Genomic DNA, 18003 nt, shown 5'->3' on the forward strand with positions numbered 1-18003 from the left:
ATTTTTATAGAATTTTGAGAAAAAAGTGTCTTTGACAAGTAGAAGAATGTTTTTGTGTTAAACATGTTTGTCCACTTTTGTTTATTAGTGTTTGCTTCTGTACTTTGGGGTAGTACAAATCCTTTTTTAAAGCGTGGTGGAAGTGGTATAGAGAATATCCATAGTAGCAGTAAGTTTGCAGAATTAAAAGCAAAGTTAAAGTTTGTGTTTTTTAACTGGAAGTGTGTGGCACCTTTGTTTCTCAACCAGTGTGGGTCATTCGTGTATTATTTGGCTTTACATAAAGCAGGTAAAAATTTAGTGTTAATGGGCTTACCAATATATTAACTTTTCCTTGTATGGTTTGTTGGAATACAATAATATTGTAAAATGGCTTGATGGTGAAGGGTTTAATGCAATATATTTACTCTGCATGACAATCCAGATATTTCAGTTGCTGTTCCTGTTGCAAATTCACTTACATTGGTAGTAACAATCATAACTGGAAGTTTTCTCGGGGAAACAGTCTATGCAAGTAATTATCAAGCGTATAGGTTATCAAATATATATTAACAATAATATGTATGATACAATGATATATCTATTTTTACGCAATATACTGTAGGCTAATAAATTTAAAAAATGTGTTTGTTGGTCATAACAGGACAACTACTTGGAACTGCATTAATAATCACTGGCATTTGTTTGAGCATAGTTGGAAAGCAATAGTGTTGAACTTGTTGTTAACATGTCAATTTTGTGCAATGACATGAAAGTCAGAGTGAGCTCTGTACTAAATCGAGATACCAAGCAATATGGGAAGCAAATGATGTTTGACCAAAATGAGGATACATGTTGGAATTCAGATCAAGTAATGTGTCTAACATTTAACAAATTAATGTTCCAGCTGTATCATTATAACCGAGAAAAATAGCTACCTGTCAAAATATTATTTTAATACTTTCAGGGTGATATACAGTGGTTGAAAATTCGTCTGGGAAAATCGTACGATGTAACTACAAACTATGAGCTCATTCTCCAGTTTCAAGGAGGCTTCAGTTGTCGCGAGTGTGTAATTAATGCATTAGATGAGAAGAGCAAAATAATTGCTGCTACAAAGTGCTATCCAGAGGATGTAAACTCAAAGCAAGTTTTCAAATTAAAATTTATGCTAGAATCCTCTGCTGCTAACCAAGAAGCTGTGGAAATGAAGTTGTTAGAGATAAATTTCCAACACACAACAGACTTTTTCGGAAGAGTAACAATTTATTACATTGATATAATACAATCTGACAAGTGAAAAACTAAAAGCAAAAATACACCTAATCTAGGTGTATTTGGCAAACGACCTCACAATGTCATCTTCTGTTGTTGTGTCCCACAGCAACAACTTTGACTAAAAACAATAAAACATGAATTTAGAGAAATATGCAAAAGACTAATTTGTGTATCTTTGTATTACCTGTGGCAGAAACAGACACAAGCTTGATAAAGTGCAATGGTGAGGCCTCTTTTCAGATGCGTGGTTATTTTGAACCAATAAAAATACTGAATTATCAGCATTGTACACCATCATTTCTAATGGAAAAAGTAACAGGAAATTACCACAAAAAATACACTTCAAAACGTGCATTTGACAATAACTACCGACCACTTGATTGTTGATGGCTTGTTTGCATTATTTGCCATTCATAATCCTGAGCATAAATCCTAAACTCTTGCTGTATATGCTGAAATGTTGCGCCCGGATCATCTTTCCAGCGAGAGAATACGGCACAAGTTATGTGGTCGATATCTTTCCTGGGCCATAATAAGAAATTCATGGATGGCACAGAAGTGGAGACACCCTGCATAAGAACACGTTTTTAACATGTGCCATAGCATTAGGTTGATCAGCGGTCAGAAGCTGCTTAGCTGGGTTTTTAACCTATTAATTTGTACCTCATGTAAGTGATGATATGTAGAGGCATGCAACTGTACTGTATCCTTGTCAAGTAAATTTTTTCCATTATCAATGGAAAACATTGATTCCTGTGATTTAAAAACAAACTTGAATCTCAGTGAAATCGCAGATCATAAACAAAGATAGTAATTTAAAACATTATATTTGCATGAACATAGCACCTCTGCCGCTTTCATAATAGTTGACTCGTAGTTGCTTGTCATTACAGGAACAATATCGGTGGCTCTGTACAAAATGGGCAACTTCTTTGAGTCTTTGAAGACAAATGCCACATATACACGAAATTCAAATTGGTCAGCTGAGAAAAAATTTCATTTAAGCACATAATAGGTACACTTCAAAGTAACACTATGTTTGAATAATTAACATGAAGCAAATAACATAAGGCAAAACAGTTTTACCAAGAGGTTCAGACTTCAATGTCAGGCGTCTTCTTAACCTTTGCATTACAATACTTTTCCTAGTTTTGCAGCTCATGGTTAACGAATTCAGAATGATTATTTACATTCTTTCCAAATGACTTGCATATGTGAAAAAATTTCCTTTTGGCAATGTACAGTCTGACAAAGATCTTTTTCTTTGTTTTGATGTGGTATACTATTTATTGTTAATTTTTGAGCTTTGGACTGGAATGAACCAGCTGCAACATGTTGTTATTGGCAGTAAGGAGGTTGATCTTTAACAAGTTGTAATCGGGATCAATAGATTAAACTTCAAAGACTTAAAATTGAGCAGAAAAATTTGTGTAGAAATAGTCAAATTCTTTGGTCTTAGGATGCTCTTTCTTCTTGATAGCCCATGATGACCAGAATCAAAACAAAACGAAAAGCAATTTGACTTGCTGCTTTGAATTTGACAGCTTGTGTGTGATGATGAAATCCAATTCCTGGACGTTTAACAACTTCAGTAAAGGCGGACAGATTTGAACATCAATTCTTCATTAGCAAGTAGAATATGGAAGTAACAACAAATCCACTGACGGTTCGGTGACATTCTTCAGAAGTTTTACAAATGTTGACATTTTTCTTAAAATTGCAATGTAGTGACTTAATAATTACACCATAAGCTTCTTTGCTCTGTGAAAACAGTGATGCCACTTGGTTTAAGTTTTTCAAAATCATTATTATTATCAAGCTTCAATAACGGAGTAAATGTGAAAATCTAACTTCTTATTCCTAAACATAAAAAATTACCGAGGCTTACAGATAAAATCGCATGTGTGACAACGCAGTTCGGTACTTAGTTTTCATGATATAATTTATATCGAGCTAGACATCTTACGGTAGATTTCCGTTAATTCATCCACCTTGGGACCTCAATAGGGGGTCAAAATGCAACTAATGTATGGTGCTTCCTTGATTATTATTATCCGGTCTAATTGGGACATTTTTTTAGAAATCTGAATGGATAATTGAATTCTTATACTGTAGTTATATTCAAGAGATGAGACAATCATTTTACATTTCATGTTGCCTTTTGAATATGAAGCCATCTCAAACTAGTTATAAGAGTTAAAAAGTTATAAGATTACAGTTAAGTTTTAAAGATACAATAACATGCAAGTACAACAACATTAATAAGAATAGGCCACATCAAACACACTGTACATTTAAAGCTGCAGAAGGTTTCACAGTCCATTTGTTTTATTGTATTGTTACATCATAAAGCTCGTTCATCAGTCAACCATAGTATCGAATGTCGGTTAAACGAGGTGTGGATAATTAAGCACTGTATTCTTTATATACACGTCTATACAGACATATGATATAAGCTCTTAACCTAATTTAGTAAGGTAACTCTTTATAAGTCTAGGTTCCTGCTATAGTGGAAAGTGTGGCAGCTGTAAGCACAAGATTTATCAACATACATGTCTAATAGTTTACTCATCACACTGATTCATAATAAATATAGATAAACTGGTTGTTTGAACGGCAATTTATAATATGCTAAATAAACAAAGATTTGAGGCTTTAGTGGACGCCAAAATTTGCATGTTTGCACTCGACTGGAAAGCACAACAGTTTCTGCTACTGCTGAGAAATCATGCATACAAAGACGTAAATTTTGGCTTGGTGGCGTGTGCATTGATTCGAAGCTTTAATTGTTTGTTTATTATAAATTGGCATTGTCAACGTTGGTGCAACTGTTTAGGTTTGGTGGCCGTGCTAACCTTCCGTGGGTACAGCATCACTGTATAGGCCATCGTTAACACCTTGCATATTTTAAAGCTAGGATTTTGTCGTTTTTTCCGGTTCATCGTTTGTATGTGTGCATATTTTTTGTTATATTTTACATTTACAATGTTTGCACCATTCTTTTCTTTATCTGCAGTCAATTATCAATTATGCAGTCAATTATCGTGAACCTGAACTTAAACCTACACTCCTACAGCCCTATACCCTTTCTGCGGGGCAGCTGTTAACCAATTTTTTTAATTATGCTCCATCGACAAGTTATCTTTACGATTCGTCGGCACTTACAGCACATCATTTTTGTGACTAAAAGGCCTAGGAGCATCTGTCAATAATTTATGAATAAAAAGCGGCGGAATAGATTTATGCTAGTGCGTGCAAATGTGGCAGCACAAGTAGATTAGCTCTTCAAGTAAAAAGTGGCTGTCATGTAGCCTTCAGCGTTTGCTAGATGGAGCCTTTTTATCACCGCTTAGAGCAGGGGTGACGAACCTATTCGATGACGCGGGCCACTTTGTCAGTTACGGCTGAGCAAGCGGGCCGCACAATTTTTTTAACATTTTGCATAATAATTAGCATTCAAGCACAACCGCTTCATTTGGCAGATTTTTAGCTGCTCCCGCGGCCGCAAAAAATACATCGATTGAGTGCGGCAATCTATTGAAGACATACTGCTGCGACTCAATTGTGCTATCAGCTTTTGATATCGCATTGCGCAAAGATTAGAAACAGGTGAAAGAAAGTTCAAGACTGCTGGTCTCACCGGACGCTTCGTTCAAGACTGCTGGTCTCCCGGACGCAAAATTTAACCCTAAATTCCGGACATGTCCGGAATTTTCCGGACGGTATGGCTATGACTTATAGGAATTTCCTATAAGTCCTATATGTCTTGCATGTATGGGCGTTTGTCAAATCGTTTGGTGGGCCGCACAAAATTGTTTGGCGGGCCGCAGGTTCGTCACCCCTGGCTTAGAGTAAGAGAAAGAAGGAGTCTCTTAATCTAAATTGTGGGAAAAAGCTTCATCAAGCCAGCTGCCAGTAGGTTCGAAATCACTTGAGCATAACTCGAGCATAACTCGAGCATTTTCTCTCTTAATCTAATCGGTGATAAAACAGCTATATTCTATCGGTCTATCCACTTGTGAAGTTTCAATTCGTCGGCACTGTAGCATTCTTGTTCTAACGCCACCTCTGCACCTCTCTGACGCACAAAAAAGATTTGTTTGGCGCAACCTCTAACAGCACTGGCAACCTGTCATGTGCCTTGTGCCGTGACGTTCTCCCACTAAACGTACTGGTGTAATATGTCTATTGGTTAATGTAGCCTGGGCTACATATTGTACATGTAACCTACCTAGAGGTGATACTATACCAAACACATTTCATTGCATAAATCGTTATATTGTTTGAGCTTTGTATCATACCCGTCATACTTTTTGCAAATCTCGTTTAACATTGGTCTATTTGTCATTCGACAATAGAAGTTTTTACCATTACAGTTGACCTTTTCTCCTCCTTTTACCAGTCTTCTACTTTATTTATACCATCTACCAAGTATAGTAAGTTATAACCCCATAATATATAGCCTACATACACAATTGTGCTTTCAGCATCGAACACAATACTCAAATATTTTGAAGAAAAATAATGCCTTGCCCTTGCATGCTTATTCTCATGCCTTGCATCAAAGAGCTAAAAGGCTATGGTTTTGACAAATTCAAACTAATGAGAGTTAGTTCAAGTTTTTTTTAGATGTAATGACATCTAACTCATATAACAATCAGCAGATTATACCAACTATTGAATTTATTGTTGTATAGTAAACATTCGATACAAACCATTAACGTAAACCTTGTGAAAACTCAACCAAACTTCGACGTTTTTGTTACAACCTTATTTCAATAGAAAATAAGATTTTGTTGTAAGAATTTTTTTAATTTAGTTGAGATCAACTACGTTGTTGCTTGATTTTTATTGTACCAATGGTTACACTGCTACTTTTAAGTTGTTGTCTAAGCCCTGACAACTTTTTGGTCTACCATGTAGTCGTTAATGTTCATGAGGAAAAGAATGACACAGACCTCAGTAGTTAACATTTATTTCATGGAAGCGTGTTAGAACGATAACAAAAATTAAAGTGAAGAGAAATAGGCTAAGCTTAACGTGAATGGTTATTGTTCTTTTCAATTCTCTATTGACATCAAACATTTCCTTGACAAATTGATTGATTGATCTTGAATCAACCAAAAGCAACTAGGCCTATCTGTGGCATCGCTCAGTATCTCAACAGTCTAATGAATTTGATGCGCAACATCATGTGCATCACAGAACATCAAATATTCTAGATTTTCATCGTCTACCATTCCTCATGCTCATGCATATCGTGTAAATTATGGTACATTTTTTGTGACAAAAAAAATAGCAGCTGATAAACACAGTGTCAGAGGATAATAACAGTATATCTTTTTTATGGAACAAATCAAGAAACAATAAGAACATGTCATTGCTGGTTTTGTGAACACGATTGTTTATTGTTGAATGTATCCATCCTGTTTTCCTGGAATAAAACGATAATGATAACAATGATTTGACTGTTTAGCTTGTTATTTGTTATCGTTGTCTTTAATCCAAAATTGTAAACACTATATGTAATAATGATACACTGAGACTTGCTATATTTCGGTCTATCTTTTCCTAAACAGAGATTCTTTATAATGTTGTTGCTACTTATTGAAATAGTAAGCGCTAGTTGCAAATAATTCCTTGTTTATACGCTCAATTTTTAACTATAACCAGTAACCTAACTCTTTGCTAAAAAGTGCAAGTTTCCAAAAGTTACTCGACATTAAACATTTTTTAAAGTGAAATGAACTTTGGTTTCAGTTATAATATAGCTGTGTATGAAAAAGGTGCTTCGAAGTCTTACCTATGTTTTCCCATATCCAGTCAGTAAAAAAGCTGACCTCTGTATAAACTCCAGGTAGTTTTGCTAAGCCACAGCCAAACCCCCAGCTCACAATTCCAGCTAAGACATACGCGCCTGTATCATTTAAATAGCATGAAAGTGGTCCACCGGAATCTCCCTGCAAAAATGTAAGTTTTGATAACAGCACAACCAATAGTTTCTTGTTAATAAGTATACCTGGTTATTTCAAGTGGTGGTAGTAAAAACATTTACAAGAGCTTAAAATGGTGTCAATTTTTAATCGAGGAAAATCTGGAGACGTTTAAGCGCACGGTAACGTGAATCGATAAGAAAAGTTTACTTGGCATGCGTCGCGCTGTCCTTCCGGTTTGCCAGCACATATCATGCGGTCAGTAACAAAATCAGCAAGCCAGTCCTCCTGTTTACAAGTTTTGTTCCCTATTATGTCGACCTGAGCTTGTTGAAGAATGTCCGGGTGTGTTGCGGTTGCTGTCAAAATTTTAGAAAAATATTTCGCATTTAAAGACGTAAAATGGTGCAAACATTTCCTTTATTCTCTTTAACACACGGACATTTAATTTTTATGTAATAAAAGGTGGCAGCGATTGCACTCATATTTTGTTTCTAATTGAAAATTTCAAATCCATTAATTTAAGTAGAGTTTGCACAACGTACTTGAATCTTCGCTTGTACCCCAACCGGTCACGTAGCAAGCCATTCCATCGGGGAAAACGAAGCCTTGAGGGGGAATGCATATCGGTTGTATGAAGCTAGAGAACTCTAGGCTTCGGTCGAGCTAACGCAAAAGTGAAATAGTTTAATGGGGGCTATTATAAAGGAATTTATGCGCCGAAAACCAAACTAGCAAGCTTAGTTCATTGCATGTTGTAGTACTGTATTCCGTTTCGATCTGGTAAATGAACTAACTTTCAAATACCTTCATGAGGCTTATGTCATAATCAAAGGATTGGTCGTTTTCGTATTCTTCGTGCTGTTTGATGAAAGTAACTCCTCTCTTCTGCGCAGGAGGTCTGTCTTTTAAAGACAAAGCTGACGTTCCCATGTAAACAACCCAGTCAGACGGGTTTAATCGACTGCAAAGAAATGTATAAACAACAAGCTTATTTTTTATATAAACCTTAAAACTGACAACCGCATTTTTTCATGAAATAAATGCAAAACACACATATGTGTCCATTTTTCTGCTAAAGTAAAAGCATTATACATCACACCCATGCTTTCAATTTCCACCCACCCAAATGTGCAGTGAGCCGCAGTGATGACCCAGTCCGCCATAACGATCGACGCCCCGCACTTCATGGCCGGCCTCTTGCCAGGTGGCGACAACCACAAGCTAACCTGCCAAAAACATACCTGTTGATTTCATGGTTGTCTCAGAGACAATTTGAGACATAAACTGGGCAAGTGGGCAGCTGATAGCGGGTAGTAAAATACATTATGTGAAGTAGAATAATTTGGGCTCTTACAAACAACTTTGAGAAAAACAAAATGAGAGTACACATGTTCATGCAAATATTGGAATGCTTAACTGTCACATAAGAAACTTAAAGAATATTTCAACAAACACCGAAAGTAGTGACTCACCAGCATATCCATGCACGATTGAAGTACTGTGCGCAAACACCATGCTAATATTTATATAATAAAATTGATTTAGCTGTTTTCATTTATGAGTTTCATGGCTGTTATATCCACTCGCGAATGTGTAGAACAAAATTTGTAACGCTGCGAAACGGTTAGAGAGATTTAGTGACTATTTTGTGGTTGATGTGATCGCATGGGCGTGGCATAGAATTGGATTTGAAGCCTATAATAAGTTTGTAAGGTATGTCAGGCAAGCGCCTTCATCTTGGTCAAAGAGTACGTTGCCTTCGTGTTAACAAATGCGATTATTACCATGTTTCGCGTGATAAGTAGCAATTAAAACTATGACTAACCGGTGCGGTAATATTTTTGTATGTGAATAATATGAACATATAGTCTTTTTATTTGCTTTATGCAAAACCTTAAGCAATTACTCACGAAAATCCTTGCCTGGTCGTACAAATTGTTTTCTTAATATGACCACTCTTTCTACACCTAATGCTGATTTGTGGGCCTGGAAAAGGTCACAGAGATGTATGATTAACGTTATGAACATCAATTCTACTTCAGGGCCAATTCAAATTCATCAATCATTGACCAAGTTAACATGCCAAGTCTTCGATAAGAAGGCATCAAGCATTTACATTTGATAGTTTTGATGACATATTTAGCTGTTGTCTTGAAGGAATACTGATTTTACATATACACTTTCCTATAGTGTACCACCAAACTTACCGCCTGTGTATTCAATAACTTAATTAAATGGAAGATCCCATATATCAGCATACTCGCCAAATTAACTTATTAAGTGTCCGGTTTTGGACTTGGACTTGAATGGTACAAGTGTTAATTTAATCTGTTAGTTCATGCAGAGTCGTGACACGTAACAATTACGAAAGCATTCCAACGGCAAAATAGCAGGTAGGAGAAGGTAATTATCTTTCAAGAAGTTGTAGTGCTTCCAGCCAACTTGTCACATCAGGTTAATGTTAAAGCGCAAACGCTAGTAGGTTTACTACACAGGTTAAATGTTTGACAGGTCAGGCATTCGCAGGAAAAGGGTATCAACCCGCGTCTTAGCAGCAGCAGAGAGAATACACTGAACCACCAATTATGTCGTTGCGACTTACACAAACCATACAAACGTGATGAAGCCGTTTTTCTTGCAAAATTTGTTCTACCAATAACTTTTCAAATAAAATGTTTTCAGCACATATTTGTGTCGTATTAACTTCAAACGACCTCATCAAATTAGCTTGGTGTCCGAAGTCGAACGAAGGGAGGCCCTATCGGGCACCCTACCTGCCATGGAAAGCTTCCAGCCGGGGCTTCAATGCCACCCACTACCCGACTGATTTGAAAAAAATGGCGGCTTTCGGTTGTTGTTTCTATATTGCTATATGTACTCGTTTCTGTTGGTGTATTGCTCGTACTTAATTCAACCTGCGACGAGTAACAAGATATTCTGCCCGGTTCTGAAAACCTTATCCTACTCCAGTCAAATACACACTTTAAAGACCAGTAGGCCCTAACATAGCTTCAAAAGCGTTATTGGGTAAAATGTTGTTGTGGTAAAAATTTAAGGACCACGAATCAAAGATGTTATTTCCCACTGTGTTAGGCGGTGGATTTATTTGTTAAGCTATATTGCCATTTTCCGTCAATTATAACACATGTATTATGGTAAAGCGAAATTAACTTAATTAATTTAGAACTATCATAAAATATTTTGTGTTTCGGTTTTGTGAACTCCAGCAAGCTATACTAGGCTTATACTGCCAACTAGATAACGAAATTTCCAAAAGTGCTTGTGGTAATTTAATCCTAATTGATTTTGGGAAGCAGGCTATAACCGTCACGCGACATCAATCAAAATAATGACGTAAAACCCACGTCCGCTTCCGCAATTTAATGTGAACAATATTTACGTCTTTATCTGATTTTTAATACTGCTCACACATATAACACGTTCAGTGTCGGGCTTCCCCACAGAACTTTGCAGTGTTTCACTACATGGGCTGATCCTTGTTGAAAGTTTTCCCAATAAATCTTACGTCATCAAGTAAAATTCTTCATTGCTTTATTAAAACTGACTTCATAGAATTGTGATGCTCCAAAATGCTGCTACCACTACGCTTCTTTGTGTTTCATTTAAAACGTTTTTATTAAGCTTCTATATTAATTGATCAATAGTCCACTCAACACGATTTCACCAAGAACTATTTAATCATCTAATTAAAATTTAAGTTATATACTTTCTAGTGTGATCAGTAAAGGAGCTTGTTGTCTACCATACATGGTAGATGATTTTAAATGAAAAAAAAACATAAAATAAAAAATATAAAAACCATCTTTACAACAGCATGCACCCTTGTGATGTAATAAGGCCAAATAAAACAACGTATTGTTCAGAGATGACATACCTGCCAGGGGTTTTGTACAATGTTTGTTGGAACGCCGCCAACAACGCGATGCCCCGAATCGTTGAGGCTTTGTTGCCATGCTGACTCGTTGATTGGGGGTGGAGGATCAAAAAAATAGTTACTACCTTCCGAGAAAGAGCGAGATGCGCCCCTTGTTTGAATGTATTTTCGTGGAAAATATCCGCACATAGAAGCTGAAAAAATAAAACTTGTTTCAAAATATTGCGTTTATGGTGTTGTTCACTTCCGAAACATTGATCGGTTCAAATATTTAATTTTTGAGCAGCGACATTTCATTATAAAAGATGGTGCTGCTAAGATACATCTGAAGATTTTATCACTACCTTTTGTAGGCAACTAATTCGTTCCGGTGAGTTACTGCTTAACTGTTTACGTAAGGAAATTGCTTAATTGTGTGTTGTGTCAAAACAACATTAACGAAAAAAGATTCGGCGGAACTTTTTGTGAAATTAAAGCAAAGAAAAACTGTTGCAAAAGCTGTTATAGTCACCGTACGCTATTGCTGAAGGTTTGATCGGTTTGGGTGATATATTGAAAGATCACGATAGAAATATCCCATCATTTAAATGCAATCAATCAATCACGGCACCGACAAAATCATTTCATGATCACTTAATTACTTTCAAAAATTGCGGCTATATGGCACTGGGTATATGCGGTTACTCCTTTCTTAAAAAAGTAGAGTTTATTGTATAGATACCGGATATAGATTAGGGCGCCACATGTTTCAATGCAAAACAACGAAATCATGTAATGCGATTTTGATAACCCTTTACTTAAACGTAGTAAGATATTACCAAGTAATCGCTTAAGCTGGATATCACACTGCCTCAGTCGCTTTTCTTTAAGTCTGACTCACGACCAGACTGTCAAACAACATCGTGGCAAACGTTTAATTACGGCGGGTTTATAATCGACTGACAGTTGATTACGCAGAAATCAAAATATGCATTTCATCAGCAATATCTTTAGCCAACTTAAAGCTTATGTGCTTAGAGCTTTTGTGAAAGTTTTGTCTTTCGATAAGACTATACAGTCACACATGATTAAATTTTAATAAGCCGAATCAATAATTATTCGAAAATTCTGAACACGCTGTTACATTTTTGCAAATGGCAGGATTTTTCCTGGGCTTCTCACAGCAACGCCCAGTCTCAGACCTTTGTTCGGATCTACACTTCATCTTTATTGGAGTCGCTTTTACGCGTTCCATGTTTATTGTTTAATCTTATCTAGGCCGTACGAAGATCGATTCAAGAAATTATGGTTGAAAACGGCATTTCGTAATGTGCCGGCTTTCCAAACTATGGTTAAGGAAAGTTACCGGCTATCGTAGTATACGTTTGCTTTGCTATAAACTCGGTCACATGTTTTACAATACAATATCAGACTTATGCAATTATGCCTTCCGCGTATGAACTTATACTGTAAGCAAAAAGCTAAATGATTGAAAGAAAGAAGTCTTATTATTTAGTGGTGGGTAGTTTTCGTTTGGTAATTCATTGAATTTGATCTACCGCTTTGGTAGGCCGGTACACATCCGTCGTCATCTGCGTGGATATTAACACTCTGGCCAGAAAAGGGGTAATCCACCAAATCGGATTGAAGGCTGCTGCTTTTGTTACAACTTTTGTCCATATTCATGCAATTTTATTTATACATAAGCTCATGTTTTCGTCCGCAGTTAAGAGTGACATAGCACTGATGCGGAATAGTAATCCCACATGAAATACAACAAGTTAAAATAGTCATCCATATACCGCAAAGTATAACCAGTCTGTACCCCACTACTCCAATAGCTGCACTATCGCAGTGACTGATCCTAACCGTAATTTCGATGAAATCGTACGTTGTATTGACAAACAATACGCCTAGCACAAATGTTCTGCCAAGAAAACAAACCGCTGTTTACTTTGATTCAGTTGGTGGCTGGCTGGAGGCGCTGTTCCCGTAATTGTTCCGCCGTTTGGTAAATGGAGAGCCGTGGTGCTGGTTGTCTGGACTCCTGCAGAGCGTTGTAAAAATAATTTTGTAAATTTTGGTGTCATGTGCGCCTTGATATGTTCAATAAATGGTCAAAATTGACGATACGAGAGAAATAATATATTTCGTTAATTAAGTTAAAACAAAAAAAAACATTCTTACCATCATTTTTATTTCCAAAAACAACTAAAAGAAATAAAAAAACTGCTGAAAGTAAGTTGTTAAAAGCATGCGTGTTCATGCAGAAAAAAATAAAAAATGATTATGAAATATGCAAATAACGACATGCAGTTTTGAAGTAAATTTACTGAGAAAATTCTGTTTGAAAATAGAAATCCCACGCTACATTCTTATATATCTCATGCCGTCTGTCTATGTGTAGCAATTAATCTCATTCTATAATCTATATATATAGCAACTTTTATGCCTTGTAGGCTACTCTTCTTAGTATTGTTGTGATGTAGCATAGTAAGTTAATAATTCGAACTACATACAAATCCAGTTTTACACAAACCTGTTTTTCTACAAGTTCAATTATGGTGCATGATGGTTTGCAAACGCGCTTTTGAGCTGATTTAGCAACAACAACGTTATTGACAGATTTGATTATTACGAAGATAACAATTCAAAAATATTTTTTTCGCAAACAAGTGTTGGTTGTGAATAAAATTTACAATTAACACAGATTTGCAGTTTTTAACCGGCAAATATCTGGAACTTTGAAATGATTCGCTTATTTCGTCGCCTATTCAGCTGGGTGGTGTATGGTATTTTATTGTTGTGCATCAACGAAGTTTGTTTATAGAGTCGTAAATATTTTTGGATCCTTAATTTTTTGCATAAATTGCCTTGGGCTAAAGCAATATACTGTGGCTTGCAGATGGTTGTCTCAGCCGACCAATTAGTGTAAGATGATTCCTAATATTCGCTGCTTGATATCAATGCACAATAAGGTAAAATTTGATTTTGAAATAAATCCTATTTTTTACAAACTTTTTTGTTAAAAAATTCATTTATATTTGACGAAAGCTCCATGAAATACTATCGATTCGTAGCGTCATATTGGTTATAAAGAACACGTACAGCATCTGCAAATTTAGTCCGAGCTCGAATATGAAAAACAGCATCGACATTGACTGAAAGGATAGATATACACGTGTAAGCTATGATATCTATGATAGATTAGCACCAAAAAATATAGGTGAAGTCTTGAAAGCTTAAAATTAAGAATTGGAAAAACGGATTTTAAATAAAACCATTGTGATGAAAATTTCGCAGACGGCAAAGCTGTTAAGACTTTATATAATTATATACGATTGCGGGAACAGGTCTAAAATTAAATTCAGTTCTGTCAGCCGTCGGCGGCTGTACTCTTAAATTATAGCTATAAAGGAAACTATGTGGCATGTATGCTGATAGGATCCTGGCCGCTTGGTAATTATACGATGTGGAAAATTCAATCCTGTGCTCACTCAGGCTTCAATTTTCTACTTTTAACACTTTCTTCGACATCATTAATTGTTGCTTAAGTAGCAGTTTTTCTTGAAAGGTATGAATTAATTGCTAAAGGAGAATGTTGCAACCAACATCACGAAGTATAACCACCGGGCTATAAAGGCCCGGTCCGCATGAAGAGAAGGCGTAGGCGAGTGGGCGTATCTTCACTTGTTTATTATATCTACATTGCCTGCTTGCTTGCTGCAGATAAAATAAAGCGTTGCATTCACCAGTGCTCTCTCTCTGTAGCCCACCTGTAACGCCGTGTTACGAGATTGGAAACTACTAAGATTTTACCACTTGGTAAACTTGGTAGACACTTTTCACTTGATAAACTTACACCGGTTAAGATGTAAAACTCAATTTGTTGATATTAATGTCGCTCAAATGCAAAACTGCAATTCAGAGTTTTAAAGTATTTTCCACTTTTGCTGTAAATCTCTCTTAAATATTTTTACTTTCAACGCTATTAAAATGAGGTCGACCACCGGGAAACTAAAATCGCAAAAATTCAACATAGCACAGAAGTAGTAGTATTTCAAATACGCCAGGAATAAGATGAAATTTGTATGAATAACTCTAAAACCATTGATACCGTGTTTGGATCATAAGTAGATAAAAAATTGAATCTATTACAGCAGCTATACACACGCTTATGACTGTATGTTACTGCGTTAGTCTGTTGCAGGATGGCGTGTGAGCAAAAGCAATGACGTACGTTGTTGCTGTAAAATCGTGCGAGAAAACAACGTTTTAGATTCATGAACTACGCATTACGTTGAAGGAAATTCCCTTCCGCGCTTAAAAGTTTCGTATCATTATACTTAACCATATATTTTTTTCTTACCTGACCTTTGCACTTTTTGTATTGTATTGTTTATTTTTCGCCCATTAACTGTGCACATTTCCCAAGATTACACAAAATGAATTTCAAGTATTAGAGCGTTCTTACTCTTTTTCCTACACGCCCTACTCTTTTTAAAAAAACGGTTTTTTTCGGTCTACGACTGCACGTGCATTTATATATATATTGAATATTACATGGGATTCCATCAATAAACAATGGCTTTGTAAACATAACCAGATTCAGAAAGCAAACAGAGCAACTTACCGAAATAAACGAGAGACGTCAGCGTGGAGAGAGTTATAATCACGAGTATGATGACAAGCGCAACCAGGCCTTTGTTCACCATACAGCATGCAAGCAAATGCTTTTCCACTTCCTTATTTTCGGAAATCTGTGGATTGCTTTCAACGTTGTTTTCCGTCATGTTTTCGTATAAGTGTCCTTCGCTTTCGCCATCAGCAGAAACGCTTGCTACTGTACCGTTGGGCTCTCTTCCTTGTTCAACGTCAGGGTCCGATTCGGTCGGCATGTTTTTTAGTCCGTTCATTCGTGCGGTTGTTGGTGTTATTTCTTTGTTATTGTTGGTGTTGTGATTGTTCCTGTTATGAGGTACTTCACGTTGTGGTGGTGACATGGCCGGCATCGAATAAGATTGCATTAACCAAGGCCGCCGCCCATTAATTGCGTTATCAATGTACGACCTATTGGTATATGACGGTAAGCTGTGAGCTGTTTCGAGACGGTGACTTCTATAAAATTCTTTCGTTCCGAGTTCGGTAGGACGATATTGGCAGTGGCACCTACAGCAACATCCTTGATTTTGTGAAGTTATCTCTGAAACCGAATTGACAGCAGAGGCATATAGAGGATAGGACGGCATTCTCCGGATTGGGTAATGACTTATTTCAACCGCCGATTGCATCGGTTCAACTGTCTTTAAATTATCAATTTCATCTAACGCGGTGACAGCCGGGGCTGTCGCATCTGTACCAGGTGTTGGCGTTTCACGCGAATTTTTCTTATCGGCGGAGATAGCAACGGCGTGGTCTCTAAGTGCAGTTTGTTTTTGCTCCAGATTATTTAAAATGCTGTGAAGATTGGCCGGTGTAATTTCTTGATCCTGATTAACGTGTTCTTCTTCCTCCGGGAGCCTTGTGAGCATTATGTCTTTATATTTTGTTTGCTCGCTCAGAAATGAATGTTGAAGAAGTGAGGTTTGTCTTATCCCAAAGGCCTCCCCGTTTTCGCAGCAATGATCGTCAAAATACATCCTTTTAATTTCCGTGTCAAACCGCACAAAAAGTTTGATGGTTTTAGCCTAGGTTAGCATAACTCAGTTACATAAATCAACCTTTAATTGTCAACCGGCACAAAGTATCCTGCACAAGAAGCAAAGCACGTTATTCAAACGTGTTCGTGACTTCACGAAATGCAGTTTAACCAAGTCAGCACGCTGAAAGTTCTTCCCAGCTTCAGGCTCATTAATTACCCCAGGCGGTAGACATACGGCGGTGCTGGAGCGTACACCACACAGTGTCGTTGCTGAAGTTAATCACTGCTTGAACCTCATTTGAAATATGTGGCTAAGCAATTCCATACAAAACAAGCCGACACATAGCCTAGGCTACAGTTGTTCATCGTGAACAAGCTTTACCAGGCGAAAGTACGTAGCTCGTTTTATGATTTTAGCTGAACTATTTCAGTACCTGCAATAAACGTCTTTTGTGTCGAAAAAATACCCTGTACACCCGGAAACTGTCGCAGCTGTCCTTGTTGTGCTATGTACTATGTACTCTATCAAAAAATGTGCGTTGATTTCTTTTCTCAAGCTGGTAATTTGACCGCCACCTTAAGCTATTTGGTTCAAACAAGTTCTTGGACTTTCAATCTATCCCGACCAGCTGTGCTTGATTAAATATGAAACTAACTGCAAGCTTAAAAGTTACGACAGACCAACGCAATGCATCTTCAGCTGATTGCATGGTTTATACGTCATAAAGACGCGTTGATTTTTGCTTGGTCATTGTCTAAAGCCTTGGCACATAAATTAAATGTCACACAACCACAGACCAAAATAACAACCATCAATCAACCTAAAAGTATTCAAACTATGAAACAGTAAATTATTCACAGTAATACCTACTGTATTCTTTTAAACAACTTGTCAATATCTTCTGCTTCCTTTAATTGGGCGACCTCTCACATTTCTTAGGTTCTGATCGACGTCATCGTTCCGGAAATGACGCACAATACAGCGCAAGTCAGGCTTTAAAAACCCTTCGTTCCTTCACAATAACGTGCTAAACGGGGCTTTACTTAAAGGTTGCTGTGCTTAAATTAACTTTTAATTGACACTCTCAGGCGTATTTTTACGTCTTCGTCTTACCAAACATAGCTAACTTCCATTTATCAGGATCTTCATCTTTCTTTAAATGGTGGGCTTTAAGGCATTTGAGCAGATATTCAGCTTCGGTATGATGAAATATAGGTTACTTGCCGATGTAAACGAAAATCGTATTGTTTCAGAATTTCGAGTTTCAGTCTTTAAAGTCACTGTTTTTCTAAAA

At 36.8% G+C, this 18003-nt stretch overlaps 3 protein-coding genes across 5 annotated transcripts; 1 reads left to right on the forward strand and 2 right to left on the reverse strand.

The window, feature by feature from the left end:
- Positions 1-508: 508 nt before the first annotated feature.
- On the forward strand, positions 509-1541 carry LOC143449853 (nuclear receptor 2C2-associated protein-like). Its single transcript, XM_076950180.1, has 3 exons — positions 509-514; positions 695-850; positions 947-1541. Exons 1-3 carry the CDS (start codon positions 509-511, stop codon positions 1277-1279), a joined length of 495 nt encoding a protein of 164 aa, XP_076806295.1. The 3' UTR covers positions 1280-1541.
- On the reverse strand, positions 1235-3038 carry LOC143449118 (uncharacterized protein C6orf62 homolog). Its single transcript, XM_076949193.1, has 6 exons — positions 2344-3038; positions 2104-2240; positions 1921-2010; positions 1631-1826; positions 1442-1557; positions 1235-1375 (listed from the first exon to the last, which is right to left on the reverse strand). The coding sequence occupies exons 1-6, from the start codon at positions 2417-2419 to the stop codon at positions 1307-1309; spliced, it is 684 nt and encodes a 227-aa protein (XP_076805308.1). The 5' UTR covers positions 2420-3038; the 3' UTR covers positions 1235-1306.
- Positions 3039-6216: 3178 nt separating this feature from the next.
- On the reverse strand, positions 6217-17160 carry LOC143449006 (uncharacterized). Of its 3 annotated transcripts, XM_076949020.1 has the most exons (11): positions 15701-17160; positions 13255-13278; positions 13022-13114; positions 11089-11282; positions 9968-10108; positions 8316-8419; positions 7998-8154; positions 7736-7856; positions 7401-7549; positions 7061-7217; positions 6217-6691 (listed from the first exon to the last, which is right to left on the reverse strand). In XM_076949020.1, exons 1-11 carry the CDS (start codon positions 16704-16706, stop codon positions 6663-6665), a joined length of 2175 nt encoding a protein of 724 aa, XP_076805135.1. In that variant the 5' UTR covers positions 16707-17160; the 3' UTR covers positions 6217-6662. The 3 variants fall into 3 exon arrangements, with proteins under 3 accessions (XP_076805135.1, XP_076805136.1, XP_076805137.1); XM_076949021.1 differs by lacking the exon at positions 13255-13278 and having other exon boundaries at positions 15701-17154; XM_076949022.1 differs by lacking the exon at positions 9968-10108 and having other exon boundaries at positions 15701-17154.
- Positions 17161-18003: the final 843 nt, after the last annotated feature.

Source organism: Clavelina lepadiformis, chromosome 3 (assembly GCF_947623445.1).
Source record: "Clavelina lepadiformis chromosome 3, kaClaLepa1.1, whole genome shotgun sequence".
Classification (NCBI taxonomy): Eukaryota; Metazoa; Chordata; class Ascidiacea; order Aplousobranchia; family Clavelinidae; genus Clavelina; species Clavelina lepadiformis.